The sequence below is a fragment of the Phodopus roborovskii genome, unplaced genomic scaffold, assembly GCF_943737965.1.
Source record: "Phodopus roborovskii unplaced genomic scaffold, PHOROB, whole genome shotgun sequence".
NCBI classification, from domain to species: Eukaryota; Metazoa; Chordata; class Mammalia; order Rodentia; family Cricetidae; genus Phodopus; species Phodopus roborovskii.
The window spans coordinates 25,369,127-25,394,379 of NW_026125295.1; the positions used below are offsets into that span (position 1 = coordinate 25,369,127).

At 37.8% G+C, this 25,253-nt stretch overlaps 1 protein-coding gene and 1 pseudogene across 5 annotated transcripts in view; both read left to right on the plus strand.

The window, feature by feature from the left end:
* The first annotated feature begins 1,290 nt into the window (after positions 1-1,290).
* Trpc1 (transient receptor potential cation channel subfamily C member 1) overlaps positions 1,291-25,253 on the plus strand; it is a 53,761-nt gene continuing 29,798 nt past the window's right edge. For 2 of the 5 annotated variants that reach the window (XM_051207004.1, XM_051207013.1), the window contains exons 1-3: positions 1,291-1,947; positions 13,573-13,727; positions 20,243-20,344. In XM_051207004.1, the coding sequence (XP_051062961.1) occupies positions 1,728-1,947; positions 13,573-13,727; positions 20,243-20,344 (477 nt within the window). In that variant the 5' untranslated portion in view covers positions 1,291-1,727. The remainder of the gene's footprint in view (positions 1,948-13,572; positions 13,728-20,242; positions 20,345-25,253) is intronic. The other 3 variants (XM_051207022.1, XM_051207030.1, XM_051207038.1) reach the window with 3 other exon arrangements.
* LOC127238433 (F-box only protein 43-like) lies at positions 5,326-7,238 on the plus strand (annotated as a pseudogene).

A 25,253-nucleotide genomic window follows, 5' to 3' on the forward strand; every position in this document is an offset into this window, starting at 1 on the left:
AGCAAAACTATTCCCCTCAAATTTAAGGTACTTCTGAGTAAATTTATTCATTGTCTTAAAAATCTAAACGTTAAACACAGAGTTCAGATTTCTCCCCAGTGTTGACTGTAGGAAGCAATAAGGTGTGGTGATATTTTGTTATGATTTAACAAATAGCTTGCCTAAGGATCAGAGTGCAAGCTAGCCACACTAGTTAGCCATAGAGCCCAGGCAGTGGTGGCCACACCTTTAATCCAGCACTAGGGAGTTGTTAGATGGATCTCTGTTAGTTCAAGGCCACCCTAGGCTATACTAGATTGAATTTGTATAAAAGAGAAACAGCTTAAACACAAAGGTGATCCCAGCACTAGGTAGGTGAAGACAGGAAGGGATACGGTTCAGTAGAGAGAGGAGCTAAGGGCAGTCTGAGGAGCTGTGCAGTCTGTCTGAGCAGTCAGAGGATGCAGTCTGAGGACAGGATCGCTGCTTTGGTCTGAGCATTAGTGGAGATAAGAAGAACTCTAGTGGCTGACTGCTTTGCTTCTCTGATCTTCCAGTTTTCACCTCCTGATAGCTGACTCTGAGGTTTTATTATTAATACCAATTAGAATTCGTGCTGTAATAGAATTACCAAAAAGATTTAATTTCAAGTCACACTTGCTATGTGTCAGTTAGCTGATGTGTGAATAACAAATGTTTTAAAATTAGATGTGACCAATGTAATAAATTCACTGAAAGGACTGTATGAAGAGTTAAGTCCTAAACTGTTCGTATGCAATGGTTACAGGTAACCTTTGAATTACATGTGAATATATACGCATGTATATGTATATATAATGACTTTAGAAATATCAGGAATGTTAGGCCATATTAGATCACAAGAAAAAAAATTAACGATCCTTTAGAACAAGGGGAACGTAAACACAAACTCCCAAATCTGTGTTATTTGGCCAGGCTCTAGGACAATTCTGTATGTGATTTCAACAAAACGTTCACACCTCAAAATCTCAATAGCACCTTGCCGCGTATTTACTTTCTGTGTAGCAGCAGCTGCAGCAGCTACAAGCAGCGGCAAATTACCACAAATCCTCAACCTAGGGATGGAGGCCCGGAGGTTGCCATACACCAGCTTGGGTGCTCCAAGATGCTGCTGGGGCGCTAGGCGACTGACGAGGGAGGCGCACCGGGCCTGGAGCCCCGCCCTCAGGCCCCGCCCCCGACAGGCCCCGCCCCCTGGAGCCCCGCTCCGCCGCAGGCTCCGCCCCGGTGTCGTCGCCTCCGCGGGGCTGAGGATGACGTGAGGAGAGAGCTGGGAGCCTCTGCCTCCTGCGGGTGCAGCTGGGCCAGCGGTTCCCAGAGCCCCGGAGCCTGACGTGCTGCGAAGCGCACGGCCGAGCTCCTCCGCCGGCGGCCCCCTCTCTCGCTCCCCGGCCGGGCCGCCCCCTGCGCGGCCCCTTGCGGCTCCTGGCACGGCCCCGCGCTCGGCTGCCGCCCTGGCGCGCTCCACTCTGTCGTCCCCGGACGGGCGCGGACCAGCTCGACCGGGACGCCGGCGGCTGGGCAGAGGGCGCTGGCCCCGGGGTCGCGCCGGCGCGGCCACCAACCTGGGGCTGTCAGTGGAGGGCGAGTGCTGGTTCCGGGGCGAGGCGACGCCCTTCGGGGCCAACGGGCCGCACGCAGATGTGGCCGGGGCAACGACCCACCCGTTTTCCAGCTCAGGATCGGGGCTGGGGTCGGGGTCGGCGCCCATGGGGGCCCCGCCTCCGTCCCCGGGCCTGCCCCCGTCGTGGGCCGCGATGATGGCGGCCCTGTACCCGAGCACGGACCTCTCGGGCGTCTCCTCCTCCTCCTTGCCTTCCTCCCCATCCTCCTCGTCGCCCAACGAAGTGATGGCGCTGAAGGATGTGCGGGAGGTGAAGGAGGAGAACACCCTGAATGAGAAGCTTTTCTTGCTGGCGTGCGACAAGGGTGAGAGCTGGCCCCCTTTCTCCGCTTCTGGACACCCTAAGACCTACTCCCTGGGTCCTGCCCCTGCCTCCACTTACTCCAGACACTCCTGCTTTTTCTTGGGGTGGCTATTCCCTACCTGTGAGGCCCGCAGGACTTCTGCCTGATTGAGCGGGAGCCAGCAGGCAGGCAGGGCGGGGGCGGTGGACTCCTGCAGGTGGGATGTTTGGGTGGCTAGTTGGGAGCCCTGACCCCAGAGTTGCTTCACTTCTGCAGGCTGGAGTCCTTCCTTTGCGGGCCAGAGGCTACTTTGGAACCTTCTAATCCGAAAAAAAATCTGTTGATTCCCCTTATGGTTTCTCCTATTTATGGGCTGTCACCTTGCATTTTTGTGTTGTTTTGTTTTTAAAAACTTCTATTTAGCATCAGCTGCCAGTGCCTTGGTCTGTTACACTTGAGTGGAATTAGCTATTCCATTATCCTAAGCAGAAATAACATGAAGCAAGGACAAGACAGGAAGAATCCTTCCCTAGTTGCCAAAACTTTCCCTAAACTCCTTTGAGTGTTGAGATTATATATATATATATATATTAGAAATTAGGAAGAAAGGTTTACTGATTCACAGAGTTGGTGGGAGGCAAAAGAAGTAAAAAAAAATAACTATAGGCAAAATATGTGGAAAATACTGTCTTTGAAACTAGAAATGGATCACTTTATGGCCACATGAAAGAATAAGCATGTTTTCAAGTGATCCGTCGTAATGAAGGAATGGGAACGTGGTGCTTTTATCTCCTAACTGAACAAGTACTGAAAAAATTGCCATTCCTCAATTCAGCAGTTTGTTGTGCAGAGACTGTGTTCATTTAGGAAGACTTCATTAGAACCTTGCAGACTTCTGAAAGCTAATTCTAGAGGCAGCTTACACTATGGGAATACTAGTTACAGATTGTGTGTGTGTGTGTGTGTGTGTGTGTGTGTGTGTGTGTGTGTGTTTATACAGTCTCCCTAACCTTTTAAAGCATTTGAAATAGCTTTTCGGTTTTTTTATACAACTCATTTGATCTTAGCTTAGCCAAAAAGCAATTGTTTATGCAACTTTTTGAAAACACATTGGCATATAAACAAAGTCCATTTATGTCTGTTGCCAACTCACTTTGTTTTATGTGATTATTAAATAATAAACATTTTGTTAAAGTCTATCATAGACACCTTTGACTAGTCTTAGAATTATGAAGAAATTAAAAATGTATGTCTATAATGTCACAAAACTATGATCTGCAGATTATATAAGTTACTTAATTTTCCCCAAGTGCTGTGCTTGAGTTTTTTTCCTCATAAATTATCTAAAAGCAGAAAGGAACTGATTGTGTTGTTCTACAGCAGTCAAGAACCACTGCTTTTATTCTAGTTAACTGTGTGATTATTTCAAGGTATATTAGTAAAGGGGATTTGATATTCTTGTTGAACTGAGGACAGAGGAGTGTTGTAATGAAATATGATTGAAGCAGGTATTTTTGTGATACATGTATTTAGAGTGGTTGCATGAGATTTCTCAAAAGGAGTTTTAATTATAAAAGTTTTATAAACTGTCCATAGTACATGTTGAAACAGCTTGAAATATCTCACGTCTGTCTGTCAGTCTATCTGTGAAAGCTGGGACCTGATATATATTTATATTTATAGCATCATGAAAATCCTTGGAGAGATATAAAGTAGAACAGGCATTATTAATGTGCTAGGATGAAGAAACTATATACTTCTTGCATAAAATTTTAATTTGTATTTGCTGTAAAGATGAATTGAAGTTAGAGGAACACATATTGTTTGTGTTCATAATCTGTAATGTTGTAAAAACTTTTTTAATAAGGTCCAAATCAAATATAAAAGTGGGAATTTTCTTAAAATAGCTATAACTCCCACTTTTACAATGAAATCCTCATCAGCACAAATGGCAAACATTTACTAACATAGCTTTGGAATGGAGTGCTCATGCATTTTGTAAGCCATTTCATCTAAAGGGACTGGGAATATTGCTCAGTGGTAAAGCACTTGCCTAGCATAAACAGGGCCCTAGGTTCAATCACCAATACTACTACTTAAAATATAATATATACATATATTTTTCCAGGTAATTTAATCCCCACAACTTCATATATCATATCTGTTGTTTGTCAAGTCACCACAATGCTTTATTGATCTAATTGTAGTTGAAGGAATTAAAATAATTTGTTAGAAAAGGCACCTGTATTTGGATGTACTAGTTGGGAAATAACTCTTATCTGTATGGGTAGCTTGTATACTTTGTTTTCTATGTAAAGGTAAAAATCAAGCATGGTATCCTTAATAGGTCCAGAAAAAATCAACTGGTTTCATTTAATAACCCTTTCTACATGTATGAAGTATTCATAGTGTAGTCTTCTAAAATAAAAGGTAGTTCTTTCTAAAAGAAAAATTGCAAGTGGTAGGTGGTTTTATGTATTCTAGTAAATGAATGGTTATTTAAAATGAGTGCTGTGCAGAGTAAGTAGTAAACAAAATTAGGAAAGGGGAAGATTTTATGGTTTGGAATAACTAGCTTTTATGTAAATTAATCTAGGCCATTGCCAATCCAAGTATTAGCCAATTAGTAATGGCTCTTATGGCTCATTCAAATAGACTAGAATCATCTCAAAGCTAACCCCTTAATCCTTTTGGTTGTTGTTGTTGTCCTTTTGGTTTTCTCTGTGTAGCCCTGGCTGTCCTGGAACTCACTGTGTAGACCAGGCTGCCCTCAAACTCAAGAGATCCACCTGCCTCTGCCTCCCAAGTGCTGGAACTAAAGGCGTGCACCACCACTGCTTTGCAACTTTTTTCTTATTAAAAATAAGAAAAAATGAATTGAAAATTTCTGTTCCATTGATATAGAGCACAGTTTTTTATATATAAATCTACAAAATTAAATTCTTAGAAAGTTTATATGTGAATTCTTTGTAGACAGAGAGACTGAAATTCAGATACAAAAGCTAACTGAACAAGAGCTGATAATAAATGTCTTGTCTTATTAATATTAAATAGACCACCATGTCTTTCTTTTTTCCTCTTTTATTGAGAGTTAGTGTGGTAATTTTTTAACTCCTGGAAGCTTATGATATCCCTCAAGCCTCTTGCCTGCTGAAAGGGTAAATACTTTTTTCAGAAACACCTAAATTTAAATGTCTTTTTCTCATTTAAAGTGTTACGTAGGTGACAAGTTTGTGTTTGGTCCACATTCTACACTTAGGAAACAGTGAATGAAAATCAAGGCTTTAAATGTGTTTATTAAGTTTCTGATCCCTAAAAAGGAATGGCTGGAAATGATGAACACAGTATTTCAAGACTGGCCATATAGCCCAGGCTGGCCTGAAACTTGAGAGCTTAAAGATGTCCCAAAGGCACCCTGCCAGCCAGGGAGCAGGCAACAAAGTGGACTCCCCTGTTGTCAAGTGGCCCAGCCTCAGAGACTTTTGTCTCACATATTCCTTTCAACATGAGTTGTCAGAGACTTGCAGCTTTAATAGGAAAGAAAAAGACCTAGCGTTAACCTGTGAGCATCTGCAAACTCCAAACCGAGGCTCATACAATCCCGCAGCATCTCCCACTCAGAGAAGGAAAACTGTGTTCTCAAGGAAGGAGAAGGGGGGAAGCCCAAAGCTTTGCGAGACCCCCAAAGCCAGTTAACGCTGGTGGCTCTATCTTTCATGCTTCTGAAGGGGGACTCTGACCCTCAGATTCTCTGGAAAGCAGCATAGTCACATTCTTAGCCCAGGAAAGCATATCCCAGACAGTGCTTCCGGTTTCACAAAGCAGGACAGTTTTAGTCCATTAGGTATCAGCACAATAAAAACAGAGGATGCGACTTCCAACAATCAGAACTCAAGGTTAAGCTTTTCCCAGCACAAGACTTCCACAATCAATGACTCCATAGTCATTGCGGCTTATTCGAAGTGGAATGCCTATCTCTAATTCAAGGTGATGATTTTAAAGGTTCTGTCACACATGACTTTAGCGACAGCAGTTTAAGTGTTAGTGATGAGAACACATGTCCCGAACTTCTGGGCTCCTCTGGTAGCCAGACAACCTCTGGAGCATATGTAACAACATCTGTAACTCCAATGAGTAGTCGCATATCAAAAATTAGATTTAAAGGGAGCCAAGCGCTTTCTTCTTAGTGTTTCCACACCCAAAGACAGTGGTTTTAGCTCCCTTACCTGGGATAAGTCAGAAGATCCCCCTCTCTGACCAAGAGGACTCTTTGCAAGAGCTGCTTCAGAAGCACAGGGGACTCCCAGAGTGGGGGACCTGATAAGAAAGCCAAAGCATCTTGGAAGACAGAGAAGACTGTCCACCCTCTGGGAGCAACAGTCAGAGACAGAAGATGAAGAGCAGATGGTCCATCCCAACTCTGAAACAGGAGTGGACGCTGCTTCAAGCATCTCCGGGGGTCATCGAGGCTTTGGTATGAAGATCTGGGATTCTACTCTAAGCTTTAAGAACTTATCAAATCCCCAGTCTTACAGTTAGTTCACGAGCTCTTTGTAAAAGCAAAAGGAAGCGATTCCCGCAGAAGGATGACCAGGGTCTTTGAGGAAAGGGACGAGGGGACTATAGACAGATTGCAGTGTGTTCTGGCCGGACTGATTGGCAAGGCATAGAGCAGCTGGATATCTTAACAGAATTACAATATAGAAATTTGAAGCATGTCTTAGCTATGGTTTTAGATTCCTTGGCTTCAGAGAGTTTATACAGTGCTTGGAACGGCAGCAGAAACTGGCGTGAAATTGTGGCTCAGGATAAAAGGGCAAACGACAGGAGGAAACTTTATATCATTCAGCTGACGGCAGATGCAGAGGTGGCTGTGTTACATGTTCAGGACTCGGCTCCAGCTCCTAAGTCGCTCAGCCTTAAGATCATTGTAGGCACAGGCACCGGCTCCCACTTCTCAGAAGGAGCAACCACCCACTCTGTCTCCTTGGGGAGATGTTTTGACACCTGTAGCAAGTTCTTCTCTCACCCACCTAAGGAGTAAGCAGGACCAGTATGTGAAGGTTGCCAGGACGCTTTTCAGTGATGAAGACTAAAACCTTGCCCACGGTGCCAATCCCTGCTAAGTACCAGCCATATAAAAGAAGGGGGCTGTGCAGCCGTTTGGTCTGCGGCTTTGACTTTTGTGTGTTATGTCTGTGTGCTTATCATGGGTCGGAAGAATGCAGAGGAGGGCCCACAAAGCCACAAAGCCTGGCAAAGCATCTTTGCCAGGGAGTGTCCAAAGCAAGCGGAATTTAAAACGGCTCTAAGGAGACTGCTGGCCCGGGTTCCATCTGACTTTTTTATGACTATTTTGAACACATGTAAATCTTCCCGTTGATGACAGATGATGATTTATTTCCCATTTTGTATATGTTATAATGCACACCATTGTATATTTTCTTTAAAATGATGAGTTTTGGGAGAATTTTATTTTAGTATTTCATATTCCCACTTTAAATAACTTAATGTTTTAAATAAAGAATTTTCTGGACTGTTACATATGTGGGTTTCACTGCTTCATGTAACTTAAAATTTGTGCATTTCCTTAACTATGTGTCCGAATGTTCTTCAATTGTTATTTTTTTAAAATAATTTTCCAAATACTTGGAAAAAATTGAACTTTAGGCCGGTACACTTACAGGTTTTAGAAATTAACTGATGGCTGGAATTAAAACTAAATAAAATGTTTTTAGAAGTTCCATCAAATGTAAAAAGAAAAAGTGTTAAGTACACGATACCTTTTAAAACATAGTTGTGAACCTAAGCCTTTTGATTGTTGATATCAGTGATCAGTGCTTACGCTGAATAAGGAAGAATGAAAGTCTTTACTCTCTGCCAGTGCTGCATAAATTGAGCTCTTTTTAAATTGTTGCTGCCTTTTAAGCTATCCTAGTCAGCAACTGCAACTCCACTGCTAACAGCTCTTGTGGTTCAGGCCACAAAAGCCCCAGCCTGAGGAAATTCTGTTACCTTTCAAAGCTACACAGAGAACTTACCTAACTCTTTGTCCCTCTAAAGAATTCAAAATTCAAAGGTTGAGATGGACTTCCCAAGGAGGTTGAATAGCCAGCAGCTCACCTCCTCCTGTCTCCCAAGAAGTCCAAGCTTACTCTTGCCCCTTCTTATAAACCCTTCTCCAACCTGGCTCCTCCCTACAAGTTGCTGACTCCACCCCCTAACCGCAGGTAAATTTTATTTAATCAAACACATCTTTGCATCATTTAACAAATGTTCCAGAGCATAAACAAAACTAACACACCTTAAAATAATATTCTACAAAAGAGTATTACCAGAAAATTCATATTTTCATTAATAGTCCCTTCTGGACATTTCACTATGGAGTTTGAGAACGGATGGAGAGGGCAGAATTTCACTTGTACCCCTGGATTCATCCTAATTTCTGTCACCTATGTGGCAGGCTTGCTACAGTATAAGGAAGGATACTTTCAGTTTCTGTAGAAACTTTGTGTACCTTGGGGCTTAGGATGCTTTCAAAATGGGCAGCGTTTCCTTGAGAATATATGCCAGTGTTGTATTAACAGCTTACTTAATATGCTTATATGGTACTCTCTTCTTTTGCTATTTTAGAAAAGATTTGAAGGATGTGAGGTTAGGGAGAAGAGTGCTTTGATAATAAAAAACAGAGTACAGACTATTGCTGAGAAGTTTTGTGTTGATAGGCAGCACCTAATATAAAGATATGTACGGTGAAGGAAAATAATTTGCAGAGCGTAGTAGTGATGAGAGTATAACTAACATCAAGAGTATGGAGGTTACACTAGGCATCATTCTGTACAGCTCACAAAGTATCGCTAGCTACAGAACCTATGCATTCTGTGCAGGCAATCTTTGTAAATCACCAAAGTTTCAGAATGTGCTAGTTGAGAAGTGTAGCCATAGGGAGTGGTTCACAATTACTTTAATGGAAGACGACTGAGCAGCTGGCTGCCTTACTGACCTACGTAGTGCTTTCACGGTGTGATTCTTTTTCTTATTTTTAATTTACCGCCCTTTGCCATGCTATCAAAACACACACATGAACTTCTTAATTGTGTTAAGGCATTGGACAAAAGCTGTTATTAATGAGTTACTGACTACATCCATGTCCTGTAGGAATTTTTTTTTATAACTATGTTTTCTTGTGCAGTAGTAAGGAACAGTAGGTTAAAATGATTTGTGTTTGTGTATATAACAAATCTCTCTGAGCAAATGTTCAATTGAACTCAAATGGCCCATAGGAAGTTGGAAGATAGTATATTCTTAGTACAGAGCACTCTTTCCTGGGAAGTTAAAAACAAACGATCCAAGTGAAACCTCAGTACATTGTGTAGTAGAAGCTGAAAGATTACATTTGAGTGCACCAGCACTGTTGCAATTTGAGTTCCTCTTGCTCTGTTGTAGTACTATAAGTGTCTTCTTCAGACTGATTCCATCCAATTTAATTATGCTGAGAGGTCTAATAGTCTAATAGGAGTAATAGTTTAATATAGGTAATGAGAAAATCAAGTATTATTTAGAAACAATAAATGATAACATTAAAATCCAAAGTGAATTATTAGGACTAAAAGATTCTAGTACCATATCAATTATTTATGAGGTCAGTAGAATTTCTTTGGGTTCCAAAGCTTTTTGCTCTTAATGTATTTTTAATATTAATTGAGAATTTTTTTCCAAGGCAGAGTTTCTCTGTGTAGCTCTGGCAGTCCTGCAACTTACTCTGTAGACTGGCCTAGAACTTAGAGATTTGCCTGCCTCTGCTTCCCTGCTAGGATTAAAGGCATGGAACACCATTACCTGGCTTAAATGGGAATATTTTAAGTAGAATGTTATAATTCCACATCCAAAGGTTTTTTTTGTTTGTTTTTGTTTTGTTTGTAGAAAGTTTGGTTTGAAAAGATTTATGTTTTTTGACACAAAAGTTTCCCATACTTCACAACTAGCTTCAAGTTCTTCTTGGTTAATAGAAAATTTAAAAACTGGTCACCTTTTTTGTGGGAGTTGGGGGAGGGTTGGGGTTTTTTTTTAGACAGAATCTTAGTCTCCAGTCCAGTTTGGCCTGGAATTCGTTATGTGAGTAGCCTAAGCTGGCCTCCTACTTCCTGGGTCTGTATTTACAGGCATGAGCCGCCACATGTAACAAAACTGATCAACATTAATGCTGTCATTTTAGTAATGTAGAAATATATCATATATGTTGCAAAGTCAAATAAGAAGCCAGTGAGGAAATCGTCTTTATTAACTAATATTGCTTCATTCCTCTACTATATATTTCTTAAGGATTTATCAGTGTTGGGCAGTGTAAATTTATTGCTGAGAATCTATGGGATTACCTTGGTATTCTTCATACTATTTTATTTGTTGGTCCAATTTCCAGTGGGCTTTCTAGAATTTTAGTAAACATTGTGTCCATCGAGGATGTTAGGAAACCATAAGACTGATATGCTTTGAAGTTTATAGAATGTACTGAAGAGGTAGGGCTAGAACATGGGTGACTGATCCATAAGACAAATAGTTTTGGAAAGCCTGTGAGCTACAACTGCCTTTTGCATTTTATATTTCAAATACTTAAAAATATTTTTAATTAAAAGAATTGTATTTTAAACACAAAAATTAAAGTTTTATTGGAACACATCCTCAATTGTTTCCATGTGGTCTGTCTCTGCTTTGGTGCAAAAGGTCTGGGTAATTGTGACTGAGATATCATGTCCACAAAACCTAGCATATTTTTCTGTCTGACCCTTTCTCAGAACTATTTTCTTGACCCCTGTGTTCAAGATCAAGCACTGTATGTGTAATAATACAGAGAAGAGCCCAGTGTGAACTGAATCCAAGTTCATTTTGTACAGAGACAGCTAATTTAAAGGGTTAGAAAGGAGAGTAAGTGAGGAGTCAAGTAAAGGAAAAGTTACAAAACACCTGGGGAAATTGTACAAAAAGTAGATGGTTGAGTTTTTGTGGAACCAGTATGGATTTGTTACCTGGCACTAAAGGCGGTTGTTAGATGGCTATCTTTTCACATGGGCCCTGTCTTCAGTGTTCAAATGAACTAACAGCCATGACTTTCCTCGGTGTATTTGCAGAGGATCATGCTAGTGATGAAACCCAGAGCAATTAGAAAGTATGGTAAAGGAAATGTTTTGTGCAAGTTTTATGGGCTAAAATCAAAGCCTCGTAGTGGGGAAAAGGGGACAGTAGTTTGCTCAGGATTTAGTCAAAGAGAAAATCTTTTTTCAGTAGGTCTATCAGGTAGAAGGCTATTTCACTGTCCAGAAGGATGGTAATGGTTTGGTCGAGGGATGGCTGTGTTCACAGGGATGGGTGAAGGAGTATGGGAGGTACTTAGAGGTCTGGCTGAGATGACTTGCTGTTGCATTGGTGCACTACCTATGGAGCCCACTGAAAATGATTTCTGTTTTATTTGTTGAACAGAGACACTGGGGCCTGAGGTTGGCAGGTAAAGTTGGAGGCTAGAGAGCCTTCATATAAAAAGCAGAGTGATGGAAGTCTGTAACCCTGGGCAAGCCAGTCCTTGGAGCTTGGTGGCAGCCAGTCTAGCCAGTCAGTGAACTCTGAGTTTAGGGAGAGACCTGTCTGGGGATTGTGGGGAGTAGATAGCAATAGAGGACGACACCCAACCTGGACCTCTAGCCTCCACATTTCACACACACACACACACACACACACACACACACACACACACACACGCACGCACGCACGCACGCACGCACGCACACACACACACACAATTAAAAATAAATTTTAAAAACAACTATATCATCAAAAAGTAAGCAATTATATTGCTTTTCGAAAGACAAGAGATGACTTGCAAGCAATTCACTGTGAAAGGAAAACATTATCTGGCATAACAGGCATTTTAACTCGAGTCTGGGCCTTTAGCTAACTTCCTGTGTAAGTTTTCTAACCCCTTTCACATATGCCTTCATCCTCAAAGTTAACAACTGTTTTAGTCTTTACGGCATATAACTTTAAATGACTTGCAGATATAAAGTTTAGTAATGAAGCTATATTTAAGAAGTAATGGCTGATGATATTGCAGAATTAATGAAGTGCAATGGCCTTAGATTTAGAAAGCCTATTGAGTTCCAAAAAGGTGAATTAAAATGAATGATCCTCACCTAGATATACCAGAATAGCAAAGTGGAGTTTTATGAGTAGCATTTTCTTATATTTTTGGTTGTGAACCTAGCCTTTCATGGCTGAGCCATTCCTCTAGCCCATGAGTAGTATTTTCTTATCCCTATGCCTAAAAGTAGATTTGTCTGAAATAGTTTGAAAAAAAATTGTAATAGTGATGCCATTTGAGTGAATTACTTGACCCTCTTGGCACAGCTCGAGACTAAGAATATCATTTTATCAGTGGACTTTAAATGTTAATTAGTGCTATGGGGAAATGATTTCATGACTAGTTTTTTTATTCTTGAGACATAGGAGATGTATTATTAAGAAAATATTATTCAATTTCTTTCTTTAAAAGATGTAAGCAGTTATTAAAATAATAGGAAGTTTGAAATTTTCATAAATAAAATCTGCTACTTTAGTTGCAATATAGTTTTTCTTATTCAGTCTAATTTAATGTTTTCTCTGTGTGCACCATGAAATTATTTCTTTTCTCTTTCCAGTTTTCACTCTGATTATTCTTTCCCTATTTCTTCCTCACAGACATCTAAGGAATAATTGTAAAAGTGTTTGTTTATTTTGTACTTTAAAAGTAAAATGAAACAAGTATCCCCTTGCTTTCTTTCTCTAATGGTCATTTCCCTTTGGATTTTTATTTCTCTTTTCTCCTGCACAATGTCACTAGCAGGCAAATATACTGTGCCTTTGGTGACAGTAATTCCCATTTCCCTCACATGGAATGACCATCTAGGGTGGCCTTCAGTCAGGCAGACCATAGCCTGCTTGCTCCTAATAGGCCAAGCGGTCATTCTAGCCCCAATGGCTGGATGTTCCCTGTTTATTAACACTATACTTCATCTTCCTTAACAAGATGGGGTGTTCACGCATGTATGTGCATGTGTGTGTGAGAGAAAGTGGGGGAGGAGTAAGACCTTTTATGTACCCTTACTATTCACACTGTCAAACTCTTATTACTTTTTAAAAGTATGCTTTCCCCTCTTTCTAATATCCTCTATCCCAGACTCCATTTTAACCAATATGATGCATGAGTAAATGTGTGTGTGTCTGAGATCCAAGCCAATTCCTTCTAAGTTTCATTTTATTTTTCTACAATAGCTGTCAGTTTGTATTTAGGGGTATTCTTTATTAAATTGTTTTACATATCTTCTATGAGTTTTTCTTATAACATCAGGTTAAGAATTTAAAACTAGAAATTTTTATTATGTGCTACACATTTATTTTTTCTAGTTGTGTTTTATATTTACTGCTTATATGTGTTATTGTTTTATTAAGATATACTTTTTTTCCAGGAAATGTTCACATTTTCTGTGCACATGTCCACATGCAAAGCAAAAATGAGTTTAGGTATTTTTAATCTTTTAATTCAGCAGGATAAATTTTTCTTTATACTCATTCTTGTTTAATGTCTTAAATATTAAAGTATGTTTGTATATTGTTATTTAGGTGACTATTATATGGTTAAAAAGATTTTGGAGGAAAACAGTTCAGGTGACTTGAACATAAATTGCGTAGATGTGCTTGGGAGAAATGCTGTTACCATAACTATTGAAAACGAAAGCTTGGATATACTGCAGCTGCTTTTGGACTACGGTTGTCAGGTACAAGGCTAGATGATTTTATCCAGTAGCTTCTAAGAAATGTTAGCTATGCCATGCTTCCATCTGTCCCTCTAGCTCACCTTCTTTTTCTTTCCTTTGTTTACTCTCTCTTCCTTTGCCTTTCATCTTCTATCTGGTTTTAAGCTATAAAAAGTTTACAGAACAAACCCAAATGAGCTATTTAAAAAATGTAATATTTTAAATTTATTTGTGTTTTTCTTCCTGTTTCCTTTTCCCAAATCAGATGAAAGTAAACTATCATGAATTATTAAAGATGGCATTGTTTTTGTTACTGATAGAATTACTATTTGTATTATATACCTAAAAATAGCGCAAGTGTTCCAGAAGTGCCAGGGGACAGGGTTTTCTGTGACTGGTATTATTTATAGGCACATGAACAAAATGTTCCTTACAAAACAACTTACAGTTCAATTTGGTTTCTCCTAAGTTTCATTATGTTTTCCTTTTCTTTGAAATTTAGTGTTTGTTTTCATCTAAAGATAAATGATTGTTTTAAAATTGGAATGGACAGAACTTTCCATTCGTCTTTGTATCACTTAAGGTAGAAAAGCAGGCATGCATATACATTTTGAAGGTGTAAGTTAATAAAAGCATCATTTCTTTTCCCTCCTGGTTCACGCATGATAAACATCGCATAGGAAATCTGGCTCTTCCTTTGCAGCCTTGATGAGGCATAGCTTTTGCAGTGACATTAGGAAATACAGCAATTATTATTATTAGTAGTAGTAGTAATAGTAGTGTGGTAGATGGTTTTTGGTACATCCGTATTCATTATATTATAATGTGGTATCATGAGTGATTTATGTGTATATATAAGTACACACACACACACACTTAGGGTAGATAAGGGAATTGGGTACCCAGCCATTTTAGCTATCTAGACTACAGCAAGAAACCAAATGAGATTAGCTTCTGAGCTGCCAGAGTAATTTCCATGAAGTTTCTAAGTTATTTTTAGTTGTAGAACACTTCTTCAAAGTCTACTTTTTCTCATTTTAGACTTTATTTTAACAAACTTAAATTTTTAGTTTTCTGGTCTGATCTGAAGAGAATAAAGAAAGGCCATAAAGGGGGCATTAGAGCTGCAGCTGGGCACAATGAGGCATGGAACCACTCACACTGTCTAATTAGATTGTTAGCACTGCATGTCTGCCTGGTGGCTAAGCTTTATATCAGTGAGTTAGCGTCAATAAGGAAAAGTTAAATTATATTCACTACCTAACACCTTAGATGTAAGCATAAAACTTTCATCAAAATTATTTAAGATTTAAAGTTAAACACTTAAAGGCATAAGCTTCAGTTACCTAGAAAATAAGGTTATAAAGAAATCCAATCCTTGCTGATTTTTGATAAGAAATGCTATGTATAATAACTGCATTTCCATACATGGTTTTATATACATAATAATTTGGCAGTACCATGGTGCTTTGAGTACTTTTGAGCATTACTATCTACATTCTGTATTTTATAGATCAGAAAACTGAGGCTCACAGACTTTAATGAATTGCCCAGAGATGTAAAATTAGTAAAGGCAAGCTAATGTTTGAATTTAATCTTTTGGCTGCAAACCCCATTCTCTTTCTAGTTCTCTGTATTCTGTCCAAATTATCTGTGTCTCATTCTGTCAGTCAAGAAGTATCCAAGACCTTTACCTGGGTGTGGTGGTAGAAATGAGTAAGGAAAATACACTTATTCACCAGTGAATATCAAATGAATGGAGACAGCTAAAGCACATATGGATTACAAAAAAATTTAAATATAAGGCTGTATTTGACAAGTGCCGGGTGGTAGCAATGCTTGATGCTTGCATATTGCTTTACAGTTACAAAATGCTTCTTATTTTATCTTGGATTATATTAGTGATTCCCAAAAAAAAAACGTTGTCTGCACCAAGGGATATTTGGCAGTATCTGGAGACATTTTCGTTTCACAGTTGGTGGGCAGATTACTGTTGGTATCTAGTGTGCAGATGCTGTAGTTGTTACTAAACATCCTACATTACACAGGAAAGGTACTACAACACCAAAACAATACGTGACCCAAAATGTCAATAGAGCTGCTTTCGAGAAGCCCTATTTATACTTAGACTTTTTGAAAATCAACATAAATATTTTAGCAACATAAAAAAAGAATAAGACCATTATTTGATCCCTAGCATGGGGGGGGGCTTTTTTTTTTTTTTTTTTTTGTAATGTGCTGAAGCTGGAGAGATGGTTAAATGGTTAAGAGCTTGCGCTGCTCTTGCAGAAGACCCCAGTTCTGTTCTTAGTACCTACATCAAATAATGCACAACTCCAGCTCCAGGAGGCACTGGCACCTTTGACCTCCACAGGCACTTGCTTTCACATGCATATACTGCTCACCATCCATTTAATTAAAATGTATCTTTGTTTGGTTTTTTTTCAGGCAGGGTTTCTCTGTGTAGCCCTGGCTTGGAACTTACTCTATAGACCAGGCTGGCCTTCAACTCAGATATTCTCCTGCCTCTGCCTCCCAAGTGCTAGGGTTAAAAGCATCCATCACCACCACTTTCTTTTAAAAGTTTTAAGAAAGATTTCACTGAAAGAGTGAGTGTCTATTGAGCTCAGCCTTGAAATGTTAATACTGGGCTGGAGAGACATCTCACTGGTTAGGAGCACCTGTTTCTCTTGCAGAGGACCTTGGTTCTGTTCCTGACAGCCACATGGTGACTCACAACATCTGTAGGCAACTCTAGTTCCAGGGGATCCAACATCCCTTTCTGGCCTTTACAGGCACCACACACACATGTGGTGTACAGACATATGTGCAGACAAAACACTCACATAAAATTAACTTAAAAATATAAAAAGGAATGTTAACACTTATATTGTGCTGCGTTGTGCCAGTGAACTTGACTTCCTGATCTTCAAAAGATTAAGTAACTTGCCCAGATTCATTCTGTAAATGGCAAACTTGGGATCTGGCTCTAGAGTCCATGTTCTTCCTGTTACCCATGTCTACTCAAGAACTCAGAAGCAGCTAAGGGACAGGGGGTGCAGTGAAGAATGTAAGCGGATATGTGAAATGTGTTTCTTGAGACAGTAAATTCACAGCCTTTAGAATAAAATACTGGGCTTGTATTATAATGGGAATGCTCAAGGCAAATAACTAAAAAAAAAAAAAAAAAAAAAAAAAAAACTGGTGAAAAGGGCCTTAAATGGGAGGCTTAGAATTTGCGTTTCATATGATAGTAAGGTATCATTCAATGCATTTTTGTAGAAAGTATGGTGTATGTCTTGTGGTACTTTAGATAGATGAATATAGTGATCAAGTTTAGGCAAGACTGGGGAAGAAGGGAAGGGGATAGCCCATGTGAGCAGTCTTTGTATTAATTTGGGTATGAATATTAAGGTCTGAACTGGAACACTGGCTGTAAGAGTGACCGCGGCTGTAAGAAGCGGGGAGGAGCTGGGGTTTAGCTTCTGGTAAAACCCTTGCCTTGCAAGGGTGTGTGTGAGGGTATGAGGAGGGGTACAGATACAGAAGCTGCCAAGAAAGGGAATTGAGGAGTTTTTATCAACCTTAAGTATACCTAGGGACTAGGAAAGAAAACTGGCAGGCTCGGAGGACAGGGTGGGCTTGATATAAAGGATGGGGTTGTCTGACAAGGGTCAAGGTAGTCTAGGCATCATAAGCAGGAAAATGGCTCTATATATCTTCACAGAGGCAGAAATCACAGAGCATAGAGCTAGCAGGAAAATGGCTCTATATATCTTCACAGAGGCAGAAATCACAGAGCATAGAGCTAGCAGGAAAATGGCTCTATATATCTTCACAGGGGCAGAAATCACAGAGCATAGAGCTAGCACATATTTACTCTTACAGAGTTTTTACATTTAATAAAGAGCACAGGAAGAAAAGAGTTGCATTTTCAAAGATCAAATGAATTATTCACAATTTTGGGTCAGCTAGAATGGTGGTGTAAAAGCCAAAAGGGAAATTTTAATTTAATTTCTTGCTTAGAAATAAACACACAAGAGGAGAGAGGAAAAGTCACTGGGCTTTAAAAGTATGGTACTGATTAGGGAACATGATGCGTACCTTACTTTGAGATTTTAAACAATGAAATAAAAAAGAGAACATTTAGTGTCAATAGAAAGATAAGATCAAGTTAAATTAACAAAAAGAGAAGAATTTAAAGTTGTAGAGTGTAGGATTAATACTCCTTTGGATGAAAGACCAAGTTTTTATAGAATATTTTAGAGTATTAATAATAATTAGGTCTAGAAAGGAAATATAAGTATCTTCTCACCAAGTGTAGAAGGTTTAGGAGAATTAAGTGGCTTCAAATATATAGTAAGTGTATGTGCTGAATATGTTTTAGTGGAAATGGTCAGATTACTTAGAAATTGGGAAATAAAACTAAGTGAGGATATTTTGTATGCTTGCAAGTATTTGAGAATACTTTAAACTAGGCGTGGTGGCACACACCTACCATCACCAAGGCTTTGGAGGCTGAGGAAAGAGAAACACAAGTTCAAGGCCAGTCTGGCTTTTAGACTGTCTCAAATAAGTTATATTTTTTAAACATAAAATATTTGTCCTTCAGAACTGCCACTTATTTATCAAATAACATACTGTTTGTATAGAATGAATCAATAGCCACTCTTTAATTCAAATTTAAATACTCTTCATAGCTGAAGCTTATCCTTTTAAGCACTGAATATTAACAAACATCTTTATTCTTTACTGAGTAGTATATCTGAATATAATTTAACTTTACCATTATTAGTTGGAGTTCTTGAGAATGTAATGATTTTACTTGGCTTCATGAGGTTCCAAACTATTAATAATTTGTTCTTACATTAAAGTCTGCAGACTGCTGTGTTCTGACAGTGATTTTTGTTCTATTGGCATTTATTCTTTCTGTGTAACTTTTAGTTTTTTCTTCTTTTCCCCACTTGCATTGGTTTTACTCTAGCTCTTTTATTCAGTAAAGATCTGAGGAATGCTTGGGAAAGCCACTGCCCTTGACTTAAGGACAAATCTTAAGTCAGTGTGCTTAGGCCTGTCTCTTCTGAGAAACAATGCCCATGGTGTTACTCTGTGACTTGGTTTTGTTTTGGTTTTGGTTTTGGTGTTGTTATTGTTTTGAGTTGTAAATAAATTAGTGGCTACGTTTTAGATTATTGGAATTGCATGCTGTTTGAGAGTGGTGGCATTACTATAGTTAGCTTTATTGGTTAAAATTAAAACTCTAGATAAAATACCTAGTAATAATGAATACTCGGTTCTTGTTTTTTAAAAGTTTGTTCGCTTCAACTGATTGAATATGATAAAGCTGAAGAGAAACATGAAGCTAAAAAAGAAAAAAAATGCTTGCACTTTTTAGGGCTATATCTAATGAATCTAAAATTTTCAAATGATTAAATTTCTTATCTAGCAAGGAAGCTTTTCCTGAACGAAAACAGAGGTGACTCCTAAGAGTTTAGTAAGAATTCCAGCCCTTTCTTTGGGTTGTCAAATATCCCACTAAAGCCTGCTATTTTTAGCCTTATTTTTTATATTCACATAAGGAAAGTAAAAGCTTTATTCTCTACAGCTACAAAGAATACTACAGATCTGTTTTAGTTTCATTCCTGGGGCAAGAACGTTGACATTTAAAATAGTAAAGGTTATGTAAGTTAAAAGTGTACAGATTGAAAATAATCATGACATTTTCTTAGATTAAATCACCACTCATTACTATGTTTTCCTTCTGCCATTATGATTTTTCTTTAAAAAAAAAAAAAAAAAAGCAAAGAAACTAAAACTTGGCATCATGTTTGCCAGTAGCACGTAGACTTTGTTATAGAGAGTACAGAACCCCTGAGCCCTGCGTCTGTTAGGTCCACCTCTGCTCAGAAGTAGATAGAGCTCTACTGTAGTTAGGACTGGAAATGTAAACTCCTTCCTGACTCTACCAACTTCAGTACCTGGGTTCTTTGTGATTTATATTTGACAAGAATGTTGATACCCAATTCAAACTGTACCATTTCTATCGGCCATGTAGGTTTTTAAGAGGGCTTTTGTATATTTTTTCCATTCTCCCGTCTTCTCAGAATTACACTGATAATATTACATCCAATATATTCCTTTACTTGATAGTTCCTGGTAATTTCTTAAAATAAATTGGGAACATTAAGAAATTTTTGGTCCATGGTTCAAGAGAAAACATCTTGAAGGTTTTATTTTTGTTTTGTAGCTTTAAACATTGCATGGATCAGCACTGTTCCATATAGAATCCCTTCTATGAAATAGTCATTATTTTACCAGGTTGTTCATTGAAACCAGAACAGAAATGTTTATGTTGTGGTACATAGAAGTACTACTGATTTTGACAAGCAAATGTACTACATGGACAATATAAAAATTTTTTAATTCAATATTACTGTATATAATACAGTGTGAAGAATTTTAAAATAACCATGCATTAGTAAAACTCATTTCCATTTTTATCTTCCATTTTCATTGTAACTTTTATTTTTTTAAAGTCCGCAGATGCACTTTTGGTGGCAATCGACTCTGAAGTAGTGGGAGCTGTTGATATACTACTTAATCATCGACCAAAACGATCATCAAGACCAACTATAGTAGTCAGTACTCGTAAATATTTACTAATTTGGATTTTTAAGCCAAAGTGGACCTCCTGCCCCATTGCCATCTTCCCCCCCTCCCCATTTTATTTTGTTTTTAAAAATATTGATATTTTTACTTTGTAAAATATTACTTGGAAGTAGAGATAGAGACAATAGTAATTAATTTTGCTTTCTGGAAACCGTTTTAAAATTAACTAATACTTCCATAATTTTGTTAGTGTGAACCAGTATTTTTGATATGGGGTACTACTCTTCAGATAATGTTGAAATACTGACTAGTTTGTAGGTAGAGTTAAGAAATGCAAGTGATGAAACCAGAAATGTAGATAAATAAGTATGTAGCTGCTTGGTGTGGAAGAACTGCTTTAGCTCAAATGCTGTGGGTAAGAATTCTGATTGTTACAGCAGTTATGTCTCAGTTTCACACATTGAACACATATAGAGCTATGGATCCATGCGAAACAGGATTCTACTAAATATCTCCTATTAATAGCAGAGCTGGGCCTGGTGGCTCACACTGTTAATGATAGCACTTGGGAAGCTGAATCTGGAGAAACTCTGTGTGTTTGAGGACAGGCTGGTTTACATGGCAAGTTTCCAGGCCACCTAGAGCTATACAGTTAACCCCTGTCTCAATAAATAAATAAATAAAATAATAGAAAATACCAGAATCTATTACAAAATAACATTTAGAAATTTTCAGAAAATAAAACAAAATTTTAAATCATAATTGCTAAGGAAGATACTGGATTTTGCTTATTAATGACCAAATTAAGAAGAAAAAAATGACCACAGCTGTGTACTACTGCAGAACAGGGTGTTTTGGAAAATACTTTGGCAAGATCCCTCATAAACAAGAAAGATACTTGTGTTCTTTAGACTAGTGCTTTCTCCTCTAGAAATCTGAGAAGGAAATGGGCAAATCATTGACACATTTTATGTGTAGCAGTTTGAAACACTGTTTGACATATTCTAAATGTTCAAAAAGTGTGTCAGTGGTAGGGCACTTACCAACATGCCCTTGATTACATTCCTAGTTCAAGAGGAAATAAAAGAAAAGGAAAAACACTCTAAAAGACAAGACAGGAAATATAAATCATTGTATATATAAACCTTGGAATATAAGGCAGTAATTAAAATGACTTTGAAACTTTTTGAAACAGGATTTAATGTATCCTAAACTGTCCTGAACTCCTTATATACCCAAGGATGACTCAACCTCCTGAGCCTCCTATCCCTACCATTAAAATGCTGGGATTATAGTTGTGAGCCACACCCCAGCTAAAGATAATGTTCTTAAATTAAGTTTTAGGAATAAAAAAAATACTAAATGATATAAAGTGACCATACTTAACCATATGTATAATTGACTGAAGGTTAGATGAATACATAGAAAAGGGACTTGAGAGATGGCTCAGGGGTTTAAGCCACTTGCTATTACTGCAGAGGACCTGGGTTCTGTTCCCAGCATGCACATGGTAGCTAGCTCACAACCATCTGCAACTCCAATTCTAGGGGATCCATCACCTTCATCTGTCTTTTGGGCACTGCATGGACATTGTGTCCAGACATATAATGCAGGTGAAATACTCACACACATACAATAAATAAATGTTTTTAAAATCCTTAAAAATGCACACAGACGAGATATATAAATATGAACAAATGTTACTTTATAATAGTCATTTCTTACTGATTGATCTAATTGAGATTTTTTTTTCTTATTTTCTGTGGAAACAAAAATAGAAATCCTTTTCCCCAGTAACTTGTCCTTGAACTTAAATTTTGGAGTCAACGCATTTTTTTTTATTTAATTTATCATTTTACATGTCGATCCCAGTTCCCTCTTCTTCCCTCCCTCCCTCCCTCCTTCCCTCCTTCCCTCCCTTTTACCCTCTCTGCCCTCTCACATGCACTCTAACCACCCTCCCCTCCCATCCCCCACCCCAATTCCATATGTAGGGGAATGCCATCCAGTTAGGGTCATGTAGATCTGACAGGTCATGTGAAGTAGGGAGCCAGGATGTATCCCTGGTGCACAAAAGGACCTTGCGAACACATCTCCCATGGAGGGATAACTGCCTTAATCTAGAGACAGGAGAGAAGCTCTAATTGAGATTTTTAAAAATTATTTTATTGGTTTTCTCAGTAGGAAGATAGTTATTGATAATGTTATTTTAAAATGGGATATTTTTGTTCATTGAATTTAAAAAGTTTTAAAATGTATTATTGTTGAAGCTATAGTAAAAACAATCAGTTAATCAGTTTAAATAACTGCAGGAATTATCAGCTGACTGTAATTAGAATAAAAATATTTTTAAAGAACTAAACTAATTTTACTTTCATTTAGACCACTAAAAGAAAACCCTATGATTTGGGGGCTGATGTTACAAATAATGTAAGTTGTTTGTCTACTATGTATCCTTTAGCAACACACAGACACACACATGGACATACACACACACACCCATACACACAATTTAAAAACTAGCAGCAACAACAACAAAGTGTGACTCTCCTAGACTAACGTTTAGTTCAGATGTTGGGAAGAAACCAGTAAATACAGTAAAAAGGGCTAAGAAGAGGTCCTTTCACTAAAGGACCAAAGATAATAGAATCCCATTCAATTGCCACCATTTATCTTGAAGTTACTACTTACTGTATTTTTATACTTGTGTTCCACCATCTAGCCTTTCTTTGAAGCAAGGTGGAGTGCTGTGTGCCATTGGAACAGTGGCAAGTAGCATTTCATCACCATTGTAGTCAGCAGTTGAAAGCCTTGGAAGTCCCCAGCTAGTCAGTGAAGAAAATACTCTCTGCTCTGCCTCTGACAAATAAAGTTGCTTATTCAGTCTTTATCTGAACACTTACAACCCCTGTATAATCACCTAGACAGACACAATTAAGTATTTGGGTATATTTTCCTTCTACTATTTCAGTGAATTCATTCTATAGCCTTTGCTCTGAATTGTCTTTTCACTATTAACTTTAAAATGTGGACTATTTATTTGAAAATGTGCAGCTGATACTATCAGCAGTGAAATTATAAACTTTAATTTTGCACGTATCTAGTAGTGGTTTTCCAGCTATGAATGCTTCATAGGAAAGGCAGAGTCACTTTTCAGCTAGGACTTTAAGCCTGAGAGTAAATATGATTTTTTTTTAACCAATAATACAGTGAGAGAAAAGTACCAATTTTAGGCTTTTATTTACTGTTACATAAATTCATGAATATGAAATCTCCAATAAATAATTGAAAAGCACATGAACAAACTTCATAAAAGAAGAAAAGCATATTGGAAAATATCAAAACTTAGCAGTACTTAAAAGAAAGTAAATTAAAATTTACTCATATTAAGAGAGACAGTGCCCTTTGCTGTGATTAAAACTTCGGTATGAAATGGATACATACCCATGTTATTGAGAATATAAACCATTGAAAAGACTTAGACATTACGTATCAAGAACTTCACATTTTTCCTGACCTTTGACCTGTACTTCTACTTCTAGGGAGGGTCAGTGCTAATGAGGCAGTCCTAAATTTGTAGAAAGCTATTTTCTTAGCAGTTTGGTGTAATGTCATTTACATTGCTGAGTATCTTAAACACAGATGATACTGTGAGTTTCCTTAAATTGCATGCAAAATTCTGTCCATGATTTTGTCCCTTGACCTGGGCTCTAGAGCAATGAGATTTTTTTTTCATTTTTGATCTTTGTAGTATTAAGAATTATTGCTTTTATCAAAAACTGTTGTTTTTATTACTGGTGCTTAACACGCTAGGGTTTATGCAAAATGTGTCCTTCAAAAGGGGTGAAGTAAAGAAAGGACTAGAAAGAAATACTGTACTGTAAAATGTTAAATATTTGAGTGGAAGGAATATGGGTATTTTTATTCTTCTTTCTGCTTTTCTGTATTTTTCAGATATTTTATAATGAGTGTACACTACTTTTACAATGTTAATAAAAGTTACCAAAATGTGAACTTGATGAGCTTACCCTGGAATCAAACAGCTCTCAGGGAAACCTCTGCAAAAAAGTGAGAAGCATTGGAAAGAATATACAGTAGTTATAAAATAGCCAACCTTTTTATTTAACTCTAACTCTTAAATTACTGATGTTTTTGGTTTTTTGTTTCTTTCTCTTTCTCATTTCATAACATTGTAGGCCTGAGGGTCCTTGCAATGGGAGGAGCTCAGGGTCCTGAGTAACACAGACCTGGGTGTGATTGGCACCTGTGCTGATTACGGTTCAGGCACATTAACTTCTTTGAGCCTCAGTTTCTTCGTGGTTACTAATTATACTCAGCCTCATAGTTCACTGTGGGGATTAAATGGGATGATAAATGACTAACAGTGCTTAACATTAAATACTAAATATTAAGTGTGATTATAGTGATCTTGTGCTTTTGTGACGGGTTGTAGAACAGGCAGGGATTGGGCTCTATAAAGAAGCAGCTTCATTGCTATCTGTAGGACAAGGTTGGCACACAGGTAGAAATTTTAGTTTTTCTCATGCATTTATACTATGGCTGTTTTAACATTTCTATTTTTCCATTTTATTCTTTTCCTAAAATTCTTGTTCTTTCTTCTTATCATGCATGTTTCTATTAATTTTTTTAAAATAATACTTTTTCTTAAGGGATTTCTCTAGATACCCTTGTACCTTTATTAGGAAAATGTGCATAGTTTAAGAATGTTGCCTATCAAAGATTTTATCTGTTATGTTATTTAGCATTTGTTAATTAGAATTGAAAATTTAAAGTTTCAAAAAATGAGCCAAAGTAAAGTGTATTATTCTTAAAATAATTCTAATCTTCGTTATATGATATTATTTTTATTCTATCCTTTAGATAAGTATATTTTTGAAGTCACAGATAATAACCTTTGGACATTTGTATGAATATTTT